Source organism: Pinus tabuliformis, chromosome 6, assembly GCF_031772625.1.
Source record: "Pinus tabuliformis cultivar Carrire ecotype Pingquan chromosome 6, CPIR1, whole genome shotgun sequence".
NCBI lineage: Eukaryota > Viridiplantae > Streptophyta > Pinopsida > Pinales > Pinaceae > Pinus > Pinus tabuliformis.
The window spans coordinates 662,095,119-662,111,742 of NC_142292.1; the positions used below are offsets into that span (position 1 = coordinate 662,095,119).

The 16,624-nt window shown below is 38.6% G+C and overlaps 1 protein-coding gene across 2 annotated transcripts in view; it reads right to left on the minus strand.

Moving 5' to 3' along the window:
• Positions 1-16,624, minus strand: part of LOC149260346 (rsm22-cox11 tandem fusion protein 2, mitochondrial-like) — a 561,260-nt gene that overhangs the window by 373,060 nt on the left and 171,576 nt on the right. For both annotated transcript variants that reach the window (XM_089420322.1, XM_089420323.1), the window contains exon 6: positions 5,895-5,992. In XM_089420322.1, coding sequence (XP_089276448.1) covers positions 5,895-5,992 — 98 coding nt within the window. The remainder of the gene's footprint in view (positions 1-5,894; positions 5,993-16,624) is intronic.

Below are 16,624 nucleotides of genomic sequence, written 5' to 3' on the forward strand. Positions count from 1 at the left end.
GGGAAAGGACAAAAGGATCAGTGGATTCCTCATCTCTCTTCAAATTCACCGAGGGTGAAGCCGAAACAAGAGAATATTATCAGAATGGCGCAATGAAAGTTTCTGATGGCCTACCTAAAGATCACTTCATTGGGAAGTCTGGATCTAAGGGTGGAAGGAAAGGCAGATGCCTTGGCTGCAATAAGTTCGGACATTATGCGGAGTGTCTGAATGGCAGAGACACATATCTTGATGAAGATAACAATCATTCCAGGGACATCTTCAATGACCAAAGGAATGACAGGTAATGCAAGTCATCAAGGAAATGGCCGACTCTTCAAAAAAAAAGCAAGGAACCCTAGGCATGAAGAAATGTTGTTTTTGATAAGATAAAAAAGCATTATCTTGTATTGGCCCTCTCATTCAGATTCTTTGGGAATTTGGCTTATTGTTTGTAGTGCTTCAAGGCACTTCATTAGATAGTAGGGTGCACTCTCTAATTTGGTAGAGATGGAAACAATCGTGGGATTATACTTGGAGTTGATGCCACCTATCCCGGAAAGGGTGTAGGGAATGTTACCCCTCAATTGAATGACGGTAACTCGATTCATTTACAGAATCTCTTTTATGTTCCTGATCGCAACAAGAACCTGGTGTCCATTTCGACAATGGAAGTCAAAGGTTACAGGGTGGCACTCATCGATGGAAAGGTACATGTTTGAAAATAGAATTTTCAAAGATGTTTTTGAGTTCAGGGTTGTATCAAGTTGTTGGAAGTCCATAGGGACCATGTCCATTGACACATAGCACCGGAGGTCCATGAGTCAGATGGTGATAGGGATGCCTGAAATCAAAAAGAGCATGAAAGTACATGTCTGATATGTACCAAAGGAAAATCTTACAAGGGGACGATTCCCCTCATGTAGCAAGTCCACAGGTTTGGAACAACCCGAGGGGTTTGAGATTCATGATCAGGAATCTCACGTATGCAGGTGGAAGAAAGCCCTCTATGGCTTGAAGCCAAATTCCCCGGGCATAGTATGAGAGGATTGATGGCTGTCAGATGAAGCTGAGATTCACTAAGAGTGAAGACAATCCAAACCATTGTTTGAAGGTTGTGGATGATAGACCTCTCATACCAGCACCTTCTGAGGACGACCTATTTCAAACAGGTGCAAACCCTCTCACTTGCAGAAGTAAGAGGGAGTTGGATTTTGGATGTGGAATGGTAAACTGCGAGCCTGTGACTACCTCGAGGATCTTAACTTTCAGAAGTTATCTGGTGATGATGCCAGACCAAATTTGGGAAATGCCTTTGAGTTCTATAAACTCATTTGCGTTGATGTTCTTGGTGAACTTCCATCCAGACATATGTTTTGCAGTTAACATGGTGAGCTCATATTTGGTTGAGCCTCACTATATTTGTGCTAAGAATCTTCTAAGATATCTTCGGGGCACAATCTCTCATGGATTGAGATACACTGCCGGAAATATGAAGCTGCATGATTATTCGAATGCTGACTGGGCAAGCAGTGCAGAGGATCACTAGAGCACTTCTAAGCGCTGGTTCTCTTTGGGTTCTGCTTCGATATCATGGATGAGCAGGAACCAGAAGTCGATAGCGATAAGCACCGCCGAGACCGAATACATAGCTATGAGTATGATCTCGTATGCAGCTGCCTAGTTGTGGAAGCTCTTCAGTGAGTTGTTTGTACACATGATGAATACCACTGTGATTCTCTGTGACAACCAAAGGGGGTATTTGATTAGTGAGGAATCCCGTATTCGATGATTTCTCCAGCAGATAGACATCGAATACCGCCTTATCTAGGAAATGGTAAGTCGATGAGCGAGGAGGCTCCATTGCATTGAGACTGATGTACAGGTCGTAGACATTTTGTCAAAGCCTCGGGAAAGGTCAAATCTATGACTTTCCCGAACGACTTGGACTCGTTGAGAGACCTTCTTATAAGGGTCCTGCATGTTGCATGCATTGAGCTTTGGGAGCTCTAGGGGCTTGGGGTACTTACTAGAGCAACATATGACCACAGGGCGACTCACCCTCCCCTGGTCGTGCGCTATGTAATGGATGATAGGTTCAACCTTCCGCTGTGATACCCTGTGGCGATTGTTAAACAGGATGATTAGTTCTCCTGTGGGTCGGGATGATTAGTTCTCCCGTGGCAACTGTGGAACAGGATGATTAGTTCTCCTATGAGCCGAGATGATTAGTTCTCCCGTGGCAACTGTGGAACAGGATGATTAGTTCTCTTGTGGGCTGGGATGATTAGTTCTCCCATGGCAACTGTGGAACAAGATGATTAGTTCTCCTGTGGACCAGGATGATTAGTTCTCCTGTGGCAACTGTGAAACAGGATGATTAGTTTTCCTATGGGCCGTGATGATTAGTTCTCTCGTGGCGACTGTGGGGCAGGATGATTCGTTCCCTTGTGGACAGGATGATTAGTTCTCCTGTCGAAGCATCCTACCCATGCAGTCTGGGACTCATGGGAAGTACCTCTCATCTGATCAATGATCAGGGAAATGGGGATAGGGACAATAGTAGTACTATCGATGGATGCATCGATGTATCTACCGTACTCCCTATGTAGGATGACCTCCATTGATCTGGGATCAGTATGAGTGGTTTGAGACACTCTCTTGTGATATTGATCTTGGATTAATAAAATTGACTTCGGGCCAGTAAGAGTGATGTGACACACTCTCTTCAGATGAAACTGACTTCGCATCAATAGAGAATGGTATGAGACATTCTCAATCAATTCTTCTTCTTCATGGTTCAGCAAAGCAGAGCAAAGCAAAGCAGAGTTCAACAGAGTAAAGCAAAGCGGAGTTCAGCAGTGCAGGGCACTGATAGTAGAGATAGTACAGTAGGACATATGGATCAGCGGATGGATTTCTCCCTAGTTGAGAGGGAGTGTTAAAATTGGCAACTAGGGCCAAACTCCATGTGGGTCATCTTATTAATGGAAGCTGATATTTTTCTTGGATCCCTCTCATCGACAAGTGTAGCATTGATCTAAAGATCATCCGATTCCAATAAGTATTCATGGAGATACGAATTTATTTGTGTTATAGGACAATTCGTCAAGGTCGACCAGCAACCAAATAAACCCCACTTGTGCTCAACGTTTTAGTATAAATAGAGTTGGCCTTCACATCATTTTCAACACACTTGGGATCTCTTCCTCTCTACTTGTCTTTGGGTTTTAGTAGGAGGAGAGATCCTAAGGGATAATGTTGCCCTAATCCAAAGGGGAGAATCCGGAACAGTGGGGAATAGTCAGAATTGCCAGAACTGCCGGAATCGCTGGGAAAAGCTGGAACTGCCGGGAAAAGCCGTAACTGCCGGGAAAAGCTGGAACTGCCGGGAAAATCCGGAACTGTCGAGAACTGTCGAAACTGTCGGGAAAAGTCGACACTGTCGGAACTGCTTGAACTACCAGGAACTGCCAGAACAGCCGGGAAAGCTGACACAGAGGGCAGAAGTCGGAACTGCCAGGAACTGCCAAAATTTCCAGGAAAAGCCGGAACTGCCGGGAATAGCCAAAATTGCTGGAACTACCAGAACTGTCAGGAACAGCCGAAATTGCCGAAACTTCCAGAACAGCGAGAGCATCTATCTCCGAAGGAGATCAGCATGCAAGGGACAACTAACTAACATTCAGACAGTTGTATGGTACTTAGTAGCAAATCAACCAAGCATGCAATGTTACAGCTAGCATGCAACAGCAAGCATGCAAAGGAAAACAAGCATGCTAGGGACAACAAGCAAGCAAGATGCAGCCAGCACATAGGTCAGTATGGCAACATGGTGCAGCAATGGCACATAATGCAGTGCAGTAATGGGTACAGTCATGATTAATGAAGCATGATGAGATGCAGCGTAGTGATGATGGATGAAGCATGGTGCAGCACGGTGAGGTGCAGCATGATGACGAAATGCAACACAACAATAGGTGAAGGAGTCACCTTGGAGAATCAGTTGAAGCAGCATGTCTTCAACTCATCTCATGTATCATCTTCTTAGAGATGATCTATGCTCTTATCTAGATAAGTCAAAGTGTTGACTTCTGTTGTAAACGTACTATCACTCTCTCTCTGCTGAACTATTGAAAAACATATAAGAAGAATTGATCAAGGGTTTCCCCACATTGGGGTTTGTCCCCAGCTAGCGCCACATCTTGTGTCCTCTTGTCTTGGCTTGTCTTCTACGATTTATGTGTATGTTCTATCTACAGTTTAATTTAACGCTAATGTGATTGCTAATCTGGAAAAAATATTGAGCTAACTGTGAAAATTGAAATAAATTGCTCTAAGCATATAACATACCTAAAATTAACATAGAAGGACATACCCTATGAACACACGGGTGTGGTATGTGCCTTGAGACACAATGATGATGGTGTCTGTCAGATATTGGTCTTGCCAACATTGTGCTATGATCTTATGGAGAGATAGAGTTGTTAGTCAAGGCCTTGCTATGTGACAATGTTGGTTGGAATGATGCAAAGAGATGGCTTACCAATCCGACTCTTCTTATGAGAATTCTTCAGATTGAGAATGTACAAACACCTTGTATGGATTATGAATACCTCCCTAGTTAAGAGGAAGTGTTGAAACATATAACTAGGTTTGGTCTTCATAATGACATATGTAATCATGATTTTATGTATTTGATGTAAAGAGAAAACAAATTTATTATTGTAATTCTTGAGGCATGAGTTTCATGCTCAAGGGAAATTTATTTTTAGGTCAAGCACCCTTTGAGTGCCTCTAGGGATTGTTAATTAGTCGACAAGTCAATTGAGTCATTGTCATGTATTGAAGACCCATTTGGGCATGTTACATATTGTAAAAGAAAAAATATTAGAGTCAAAATAGAGTCAAAAGCCCCTCCAAGCCTTGTTATGGTGCAAAGATCAATTCGACCTTCTTAAGAGGACAAGTCGGGTTAAAAAGAGCAACTCGACCTAGTGAGAGACCTATATATAAGGGAGACTTCAACCTCGCTTGGATCACTCACTCACTTCACTCAAGTTCGATCAAGAAAAAGAAAAGAGTATGAAGAAGAGGAAGGCAAGAAGGAGAAAAGAAAGTGGAATTTTTTGGACTGTTTCTGGGATATCTTTCTTACACGTGCGAAGTGGATTAGGGCATCTTTCTGCAGCAGCAAAAACCGAATTGCAGTCACTCCAAGAAGGCTGAGTTTTGGGTCAAAGGAAATCTATCTGGCAAGCTGAATTGACAAAGAGAAGGTCTCATCTCAAGCGAAGAAGAAAAGAAGGATAAAGCCTCTCACACGTGTCACTTAGGGTTTCCGCAGAAGAAACTGTTGGAGAACGAAGTTGCAAAGAATTTTCTGGGAGATCAAAATTGCAGAAGAATTTGTTGGAAGGTAGAAGCTACAGAATAATTTGTTGGAGATCGAATTGCAACTACATCTGGTGTCCTATTGTCTAATTGATTTTATTGTTGGTCGCTGTTTGATGATAGAAAACACTATTAATAATCAAGTGAAAGAAGAAGTTAATCAAGTAAACTACAAATATATCACAAGCAGTTATCAAAGAAAGAGAAATCACCTACTCTAGCTGCCCTAGATTTTTCAACATAAAGTACTCTAAATTTAAGTGTTCTAAATTAGCATTCAGTTCCAGAAAAAAGGTCTTGGATGAAACCTTAGGCATCCACACAACTTAAAATATCAGGGATCCTTACCAATGACCTTCAATTATATTAGGCAGTGTTTTAATAAGATTCAAAGGTAATTAAGCTTAATTTTTCTTGGAAATTATCACAGATATTAGTTACAAAACATAGAAATTGCTAATAAATGTAACATTCATTTGGCAGATCCAAACACTCTAATAAATCAATATAAAAAAACTTACAGCAATCACAAGGTCATGTTCACGCTCACTTTTGGTAACATTACGATTCAATGCTTGGATATTCTCGTAGCTATGTATTATAGGCAATCCCTTCACATCTTCACAGGATAAAAGAAGAACATCAGAAAAACAGAAAGTCTTAGTATATATTACATAATACTACCAGACATGACTCTATTGAAACATATTTATTCATTCTGAATCATAAGATTTAAAATGAAATACCACTATCAGCAATTCCTCAATCATGTGAGTTTCACATATTCCTCATCTGTTGTACTTTGAAGTGCAACTGTGCTAACAAACAGTTCATTGACCATTGTGCTATCTATGTTTGTATTTGAAATGCTTTCTACATTGAATAAGTTATTCTTCGTGCAAAGATTGTGATAAATGTGATAAAATTGCAACCATTGGCATGAGTTAGCTGAGCTTCCTTGTAACTGTTAAGGGACACAGATTTCAAATTCTGAAGTTTGAACTATGAATGAGAAGCACAACATGATGCTTGACATTGACATGTATAATGTTATGGCCCTGCATTAGAAATTTAACTAGAAAGATGAAAGTGATAAAAGAAGATGCATATTCAGAGCATTAGACAGCTTAAATAAAGGACAAATATTTTCATGAAAAGGCCCTAGAAGAAAGAATAATGTTCAAACATGGGAAAAATTCCATTCATTAATGGCAACTATAATCTCACTCATTAGAGGAAATTTCATCTTAAAAGTGGCCTCCTAAGGAAAAACCAAGACATTAATAAAAAATTGTCATGTAGACAATTTTTTAATATTTTTTTACTTTTATCTATGTTTCATAATATTTATTAGCACGAGATTTAATATATTTTTTTAATATATTATTTCTAGTTTTTTACTTTTATAGAAATCCCTCAATATATGACACTTTTATCAAAATAATTTTCTATGTATATTTTATATTTAAATTTAACTATCTATATTTATATTTTATATTTAACTGTGTATATATATTTATATTTGACGATTTTTTTGGTGTTCTTTTTAACAACATTTTCTGCTGAAGCCACAATTTTTACCGAAATATATTTTTTGGTTGAAATCTGATAATTTGTCCTTTCTGGAATACATTTTTTTAACTATTTAATTATTATTTATTTTACTTTTTTTAACTATTTTATATTTAACTATATATTTTATATGTTTGGCCGGAATCCGATAATTTGTTCTTTTTGGAATATTTTTTTAACTATTTTAAATTTTTGGTCGAAATCTGGTAATTTGTCCTTTCTGGAATAGGTTTTTAACTATTTAACAATTTTATAATTTATATTTTATATTTAACTGTCTATATATATTTTATATTTAACTTTTTTTGTGTTTTTTTTAGCATGGTTATTAATGTCAAATGTGCCCATATTTTTAATTTATATTTTTCACTAATATCAAGATTTACATTGCATTAATAACTTTTTCAATATTCTAATTCATATGGGTAAGGTAGGTAAATCACATTAACGAAATATTTCACAAATACCTAAATTAATAATAAAATCATTCATCGATACCTAAATTAATAATAAAATATTTCACGAATACCCAAATTAAACAATTTAAAATTATTTAGGACATGTACCTCTTTTTAAATTTAAAGGATTTTGATTGGTTTACATTTTTTTTTAACAAAGTCGGTTACTAGATTTCTATTCCAAAAAAGAAAAAGAGGAAGGCATACTCCCATTACATCAAGGCAAAATGGAGTGAGGCGTCCTGGAAGAAAAATAGAGGGAAAACATTCCCTATCTTCCAAGCCCTTCCCCTTTTGATTCTGAGGTTACTGATTGCACCATCCTTATAAATACATACAAACTAATTCAACAGCAATTTACACTTACATAACATAAAAAACTATTAGCGGAAGAACTTTGCAGAAAAGAGAGGAATGGAGAAATAACAACTATTTTTTGTTGACTGAGGGTTCCTGATGGGACTGAGGCCAGTTCTTGCTACTTTGAATGTTAGAATTTTCTCCTGTCTGATTAATAAGTAAGCTCTTCAAATAGTTGATCGTGTCCTCCATATGCTTACACTTTTGTTTTAGAGCTGACATTTCTTTCCTCTGCTCTTCCAGTTGTCTCTTTAGAAAGGAATTCTCAGATTTTGCTTCAAATTTGTAGTCTTTGACTATTTCTCTAATCTATTCGATCATGTATTTGTTAGCTCTACAGACTGCGCAGTTCTCGCACTTTGGAACATTTGCAAGAGGGTTCCATTCCATTTTTCCTAAGGGATGTAAGCGACCGCTCCAGCAGGGAAGAGAAGGGGAAATAAGAAACAAAGAATAGAAACGAAAACTTCCACTAGACAGGCCTACAAAGACCAACAACTGCCAGGGAGAGGAAAGCAGAGCAACGAAAGCAGATGCCCCCAAAGCTGCGCGAAGGCTAATGAATATGGAATTAAGCCTCCAAAGTTGCGCAAAGGCTAAAGCCACCAGAGTTGCGTGAAGGTAAATGGTTCTGGAAATCAGCGACCTGAGCTGCGCGAAGGGGAGAAGCGAGACTAAAACAGAGTAGATAAGCTCATTCCCCAGAGGGGCGGAGCGACAGTAACCAGAAATTTCATTACGGCTTTTGAGACAGTGAGGAAAGAAAGGAAGGGCGAAGATGACATAGCTCGTGGACAGGAAGACAACATAGGTAGCTAGCAGCGAAGAGATAAAATCAATCAAGCAGAGGGAGAGTATATAAAGTTGCACAACATGCCAATTCAGGAAAGAGAACTTTAGCATTTCACAGGAAGCTTGAGCAACTTCTATTCGCTTGATAGCCATAGTCTGGTTGTACTATCTGTTCTTGGATATTTCCTTGGTTTTCCTAATCTTCTGTATTCTTGCCTTTCGAGCTGAGGTGACTGTTGCCCCCTTGGTATCCTAGTCTTGAGTGATATTCTCTGCACATGGAGGCATGAGATCCTATGGAATCGGTTTCTGAGCAATATCATTATCAATTCTAGATTCTACCATAGGATGGTAGACAGCAAGATTAGCCTGCATATTGGCGGTACTTAATTTATCTAAGGATATGGTGAATTTTTTTCCACCCTTTTTGTTATTTGACTCAAAGCCTTGTTCTTGAGGCTTCCACTTTCCCACCATCAATTGAATTATTATTGCAAAGTCCCCCATTATAACCGGATTCTTCATACTTCGTTACCTTAAGATTTTCGTTCCCAAGAGGAGGCCATATGCTTCTGCCCTATTGTTGGTTAGTTCTCCTAATCCCCATTCACATGTGATGGGATTTCTCCTTCCTGGGTCTGTTGACCACTAGAGTGGCACCTGATGATTATATGAAGACTCCATGCCCAAGGATGATCCAGAGGACACTTGTACCATCAGATATCGTTAGTCAACAAAGTTTTTTAACTCTACTTCTATCTTCTCATCATCTTTCTTGTACCCAAATTCCACACTCTACGGGGAATTGTAACAAGTGATACTAGTAATGATGAGTTTTGAGTCTGTAACAGGCCTAGGATGTTGGGACTCGATCAACAAATGAGTACACCTTGGAGTGTTTTTTATCTATTTAATTATCTCTTCTTTTTCAAAGGCAGATAATTTTCTAGGTTTTCACTCACATTTTACCCCAATGTCGGGGTGTCGTTTGAAGATTGAGCCCCTGACACATCTTAGTGTCTAGAGTCGATGTTTATTACCATACTAGATCACACAAAAAATTCCGTGGAATTTAGTTAGGTTTAGGTACTCATTTTTTAATTTTTTTAGATTTCCCGCAAGTCAAAAATTGCAAATAAAATTGTATTTAAATTGTAATAAGTGTGGTCTATAGAAGTTGTATGGGGTATGAGTAGTCAAAATTACACCTCTCACCCTCAACTTTCTACTATGACACACTTCGAAGGGTTAATAATGTGTTTTGGACCCTCAAAACCCAAATTTCCTAAAGTTTAGTGGGGAATATGACAATTAATTAAGCCAAAAATTGAATAAATGGAGAAAAATAAATATCCACACATGCTAAATGTTGTGGAAATAAGATGGCAAATTATGGGGGAGTTAAAGTGAAGTTCCAAGGTGATGTGGACTCCTAAAATCAAGAAAAGAACATGTGCTCAAATAAAATCGAATTTCTAGCATTAAATGAAAAAGTTGCTTGGAAATTCGAATTTGTGAAATTAATGCACATTTGGGAGGATTTGGGAGAATATTTGGTGGAGATTTTTGTGGGAAATTGTCCTCACATGGGTTACCACCCATATACACTTGTCATTCCACCATAAAATTCGAATTTGGCACATAAGGGAAGAAGAAAATGATGTCCACTTGCCAGAATTCGATTTTTACACTTGGCATTGGAGCTCCATTCAACAAATTCGAATTTCTCTTTGGGATTGTCACCCAATGCCATTTGTCATTGTCATTCTTCATTGGGATTTGCTCCCAACTCTCTATATAATAGAGTCATGGGCTCTCACATTGTATAAGATTGTTACTAGCTATTGTGTTTGCGGAAGCGTTACTGCCTTGTACACTTTCAGAAATATCAATAAAGACTTTGGGGTTTCATTCATGGGGTGTTCTTCCTTTTCGAGTGTGATGAATTGTTGAGCATTGAGGGAACATCTTGTTAGGATTACAGAATCAAGCGTGAGGGGAAGTCTTTGGAGAGACCAACCCACTCTTGATACATTCTTAAAGAAGCTCTCATTTGTTCTTTGAACCCTCATAGTCTTATCTTACAAAGTGGTTTTGCAAGGATTTCGGCACATAGCTTGTACACAAGCCGAGAACTTCTAAATTTAAATCTCTTTTAGAAAAAAAACATTGTACTTCATTTCTTTCATTTGCTATCTAAGAGCTTGAAGATGGCTAAGCAAAGATGAGAGTTTACTCTCACTCTTTAGCTTAGCCTTTTGTAAATTATAATTGTACATATACATTTTATCTTGCTGATTTTTCCATTAATACTTAACTTATTTTGCAGCCATTGTTTGGATTGTTTGCTAGCTCTTGTGTGGCAGATTTTGAAGAGCAACTTCCCGCAACATCTAACAAGTGTTTGCAGGACCTTTGGCAAGTGTTGGGGGTTCGATTTCCAAAGATGTCGTGAGCCCTTTTGAGGCTTATTTTGGCCAAGTCAAGTTCACTAGAGGGCTGCCCATTTTTCTCTTTAAGCTTGGGCATTTGGAGGAAACTCACACCTTATTTCCCTTGCATAAGTTTTGTGAGATCTTGTCACTACTTTCTCAAGAAAGGAGGTCTAGTGTCCAAGTTTGAAGCAATTATTGTGAGAACTCTCCTTGAAGTATAGTTGAGAACTTTGAAGGGCCCACTTCTCATTGTAATATTAATCAAAGATCTAACTTGCTTGTGGGAGCTTGGGATTTCTCCCATAGTATCCTATCTCCCCATTTAGGGGAAGGTTTCTCTTGGGTGGATTGACATTTGTATGGTTTAAGCTTTCATACTTCATTCACTTACATGCATGCTTTAATTGGGAATTAACACAACCTCACTATCACATTTCATTAAGTTAAAGTTTGTTACAATTTCATTTGAGCTTTGCATTTTCTTTCTCATTGTTGCTTGGAGCTACAAGCTTGCACTTTACTTTAGGCAATTCATCCTTTACATGCAAGCATTTTATATTCTTAACAAACTTTGATTCGTTTCCATTTACCTTGGTAAATTGTTTCATGAGCACTTGAATACATGCTTCAATTTTATGCTACATTGTTATCATGAATATTGGAGCAATTTATTGTCATTGCTTATGTTGAACACAATTTCATTTTCAAGTATTGCAAATCAATCTCTTTGAAGCATTTGCATGTATCATTATTTTAATTTAGGAATTAACACAATTTGCATCTCATCTAGGCATTTTAGTGTAGGAAGGCCTCAAGCCTCATTAAAATTTTACCTCCAACATAAATTGGTTGAAGTAGACATCTGAGGGATCCTCTACTCCTCTATTGACTCCTCACTGTGAGATTTATATCATTCGGCGAGGGTGAGGTCTGAGGATTGAAGAATTAAATTGTAATCTTGTTGTAAAGCTAATTAATAAAATTAACCAAGAACACTTCTCATTACATTTACTTTACTTGTCTCTTGATGGTTTGAGTTTTCATATGCAAAGTTTATTCCAAAAACAAGTATTGTAATCATTTCAAACAAGTGTTTTCTTTTCATGTTTCAATTCCAATTGCATATTGATGTTTTGGTTTAGCACTTCCTTTCTTTTACATTTCCAAGTTAATTACTAATTTTTGGGTTTCGGCAAGATATGTTTCACATGTTTTGATTTATAAAGTTGATTATCTCAAAAGCATTTTGTATCTTACATATCTTGTGCTAATAATTCTTATTTACATTTCAGGGTTACTTTGTTTTCTCTTTTGAGAGCATTGCATTTTACTTTGAGAAAATATATATTTAAATTGTTGAGCAAATTCCTTATAAGGCACTGGTTTTATGGTTTTTTAATCATATTAATGATTGGCATTGTTATTTCAAGTTTATCACTTCATATTTGCTCATAAATCCTTAAAAGTAATCCATTTTCACTATAACGCTCTCCTAGAAACTCATATCTTTTAACTTAACTTTTCATTAGGGACCACCCCCCTTAGCTAACCTAGGAGATAGCTCAAATGGAGAGAGTCGGGATTAGTGTGACAGCCCCTTCTCTGAGTTCCCTGCCACCAACCACACCTTGTGGGGTTGAAGGCTTTTCTCACCGACTTGTAGGTAGGTGCCGGCGGCAGGGTCAACATCTTTGGCGTTGTTTCCTGGGACAAACTTTTGGGAAAAATCGACTAACCTTTTGGTTTTAGCATTTTGAACTCTAGATTTAGATTCTTGCTCAAGTGGCAACTCCACTCAATCCAAATTTTGCAAGAGTCTCTACTAGGAGAAATTCAAGTGGTCTAGTTAGCCCCTCTCCTGATCCTATAGAGAGAGGTTGAATAGACTTTCTCGTAGTAGAGCTCTTGCTAGTCTTGGGCAAGAGGCTATTTCTGATATTTATTTGCTTTTTCAAGAACAAGTAGAGCCTAGCATCATGAATGATCTTTTTGCTTCTTGTGACTTCACTAACATAAATGGCTATCCTCACAATATCCCTGACAACACTATTGAAAAGTTGCCTTCCTCTCAAGGTAGCAATGCCATTAGTGCTACATCACATGTGAAAAACTTTAATGTTTGTATCTTTAAATGGTGTAACACTGTTAATTATGAGGATGTGAAGATGAGACTTTTTGTTTTATCTTTAGAAGAGGATGCTCTTGATTGGCTCATTGAGCAACCTGCTAACTCATATAATTCTTTACAAGCCATTCTGACTGCATTTTTAGATAAATTTGGAGAGAAGAAGGAAAATAGGCATTTGATCAACGCCATTAGCAACATGAAGAAAAAACGAGAATGAGACTATGGAGGAGTTTAACAAGAGATTCAATGAATTAATAAAAAGCATGCCTGCTACTGTTAAACCTCCTGATGAATTTCTTTTATGCTCATATCTAGATGCTTTTGGCATTGACACTGCCTATGAGTTGAGGAGGAAGGAGCCTACGAATCTAAGTGTAGCTCAATCTGAAGCCTTGAAGATAGAAAGGGCTAGAAAGCAATCAGGAAAATCTGAAATTCCTAGTTTCAATAGAGGGCCATCAAAATCAAATGATTCCAAAGGCAAGGCCAAGGAAGAGACTACACATGATCCTATTAAAGAATTAACTCAACTCATCAAGAGCATGGAAGCAAATCACATTAAAGAAATGCAAGCCATGCAAAATAGGCTGGTGTCCATGGAGAGATCACAAGTGCAAAGATTCCAACCTAGGCCAAATGATAGATGGAAAAAGAATAAAGGCCCTCAACAGGAGCATAGGCCTCCAAATCCATTGGAATCCACGAACATGGTAGATCAGATTCCCCCTTTTTGTAGGCCATGTAATTAGTTCCATGAAGAAGCCACATGCCCATATGTGAAGAGAATCATGGAAAGTGGCATGTTAGGAGATGAACATGTAGGGACAACTGGTCAAATCAATATGTTCTCCATGGAGGATCGGATATACACCATTGAGAGATTGACCATGTGCCTTATAATCTTGGGGTTTACAATATGATTGCAAATTTTGACGAGGTCACTAAGATTTTTGAGGAAAAACCTACATCTTGACAGATTCTTGCTATGGCAAAACACAAAGGGATGACTTATCAGAGAAGGATCTCCAAGACCAAAATAATCACAGAAATTTTTCTCCTCCTACTTTTGGAATTGAATTTTGACTTAGGCAATTGGTTGAATCATGCAGAGGTTTCTATTCCAGTGATAGAACTTTTAAAGATACCATCTCAAAGGGCCAAGTTACTAAGTGCCATTGAAGTTACTCAAAGGGAAGAAAAGCCTAGTGACGAACCGAAAGATGAGGAAATTGTATTGAAAAGTATGAACTGTTATGTGGGGAATGAAGATCATCTACCATTTTATGTTTCTTTGATAGTGAATGATCTTCTTTTACACAACTACATGCTTGATTCAGGGGCTTCATCAAATGTTATGACCAAGAAAGTCATGGAGCAACTGAATTTAAGGGTTTCTAGGCCCTATCACAACATATGTTCAATGGATTCTAAAAGAATTGAAGTGTTTTGCATAATTAAAGATTTACAGGTTTTCCTCGCTACATACACAGATAGAATAATGACTATGGATATTGTTGTGATAGATGTTCCAGACTCATGGGGAATGCTCCTATCAAGAAAATGGGCATCAGATCTAGGTGGCAGCCTTCAAATCGACTTATCATATGCCACCATCCCCATGCCTAATAATACCTTTGTCATACTTGATCGAGAGTTAGAGAAAAGATATCATGTTGAAGATCCAAGGAAACCCAACAATGAGATTATCTATAGATCATGCCAGACAGGGAGTAATGCAGCGTTGACAAATTTCCTTCCCCCCTTAACAGAACTGTTAAGTTATGGTATGTTCTATGCTTATAACAGTTTACTTCTTTTTCTTATTATATTCCACCGATTAGCAATCACATGTACATAAAGTAAAGTGCAGATAGAACATTAAACGATCAACAAAAAACAAGCCAAGACAAGAGACACAAGATGTGGCGGCCAGCCAGGGACAAACCCTGCAATGTGTGGGGAAACCATTTGATCAAATCTTCTTTTATCTTCAATAATTCAACAGAGAGAAATAGTACAATAAATCTGATTCATATCAGCAGTAGCAGACCCTAGATCAGTAGCACCAGCATTAGCGGCTTCATTATCAAACTAGGGCAGACCATATCTCACAAACCGACAGTCGGATTGACTTCATTCCACCACCAAAAGTTTTGGCTTCCAGAGGAGGTTCAGATGAACCTACAGCGCAGTTCAGATGAGGAGATCTTCTAGGCCACGCAAGTCAATCTTTACTTCTGCAGTTGCAGCTTCAGTTTCAGCAGTTTTCGGCTTCAAACTAGGGCAGTCGATATCTTGCAAACCGTTCGTCGGATTCACTTCATTCCACCCCCAAAAGTTGCGGCTTTCAAAGGAGGTTCAGATGAACCTACAGCGCAGTTCCAAAGAGGAGATCTTCTAGGCCACGCAAGTCAATCTTTACTTCTGCAGTTGCAGCTTCAAATTCAACAGCTTCCGGCTTCACATGTGTGAGAGAGAGAGACCCATTTCAGCGCAATAGAGAACAGACTCATATCTGCGCAGTAGAGAGAGAGAGATGTGATGAGATGAGTGAGTCCAAATGAGGAAAAGTCCTCTTATATTTATACACAACGTTGGTGGGTGAATAGATGCGACTGTTGGGCTTCTGAGCCTACATGAGTTGTAGGTCGGCTTGATAATAATTCCATAATCAAAATAAATTCATATCTCCATGAATACTTATTGGAATTGGATGATCTTTATATCAATCCTACACCTCTCGACGAGAGGAATCTAATAAAAATATTATTAGCCATGAATAAGATGACCCACATGAAGTTTTGCCCTGATTGCCAATTTTAACACTCCCTCTCAACCATGGAGAACTTCATCTGCAATCTGTCTATCGGTCGTTACTATTCATCCATCAAATGCACTGCCTTGTACAGCCTGACCCTTGCCCTGCTCTGCTCTATTTTGCCTGTTCTGCTTTGTCTTGTTCTGCCCTGCATTGATCTGTACTGTTTTGTTCTGTTCTGCTCTGCTCTTGCATTGTTCTGTTCTACTCTGCTTTTGTCCGAATTATGAAGAAGAAGAAATGATCGAGGATGTATCATACAGACTCAAAGTCAGACTCAGAGTATGTACCACTGGTCCCAAACTAGTCTCAACCAACCCAAAGTCAGCGTCATAGTGAGTACAACTCCAATGGTCCCAGACCAATATCATCCTCCACTGACTCAAAGTCAGTCTCAGAGTATGTACCACTGATCCCAGACCAGTCTCAACCGACCCGAAGTCAGCGTCATAGTATGGTACAACTCCTACCACTGGTCCCAGACCAGTATCATTGATCCCAGATCAATGGAGGTCATCCTAGCGTAGGGAGTACGGTAGTTACAACGATGCGTCCATCGGTACTACTATGGTCCCTAACTTCATTTCCCTGCTCATTGATCAGATGAGAGGTACTTCCCATGAGTCCCAGACTGCATGGGTAGGATGCCTTGACAGGAGAACTAATCAATCCTGTCCTCATAGGAGAA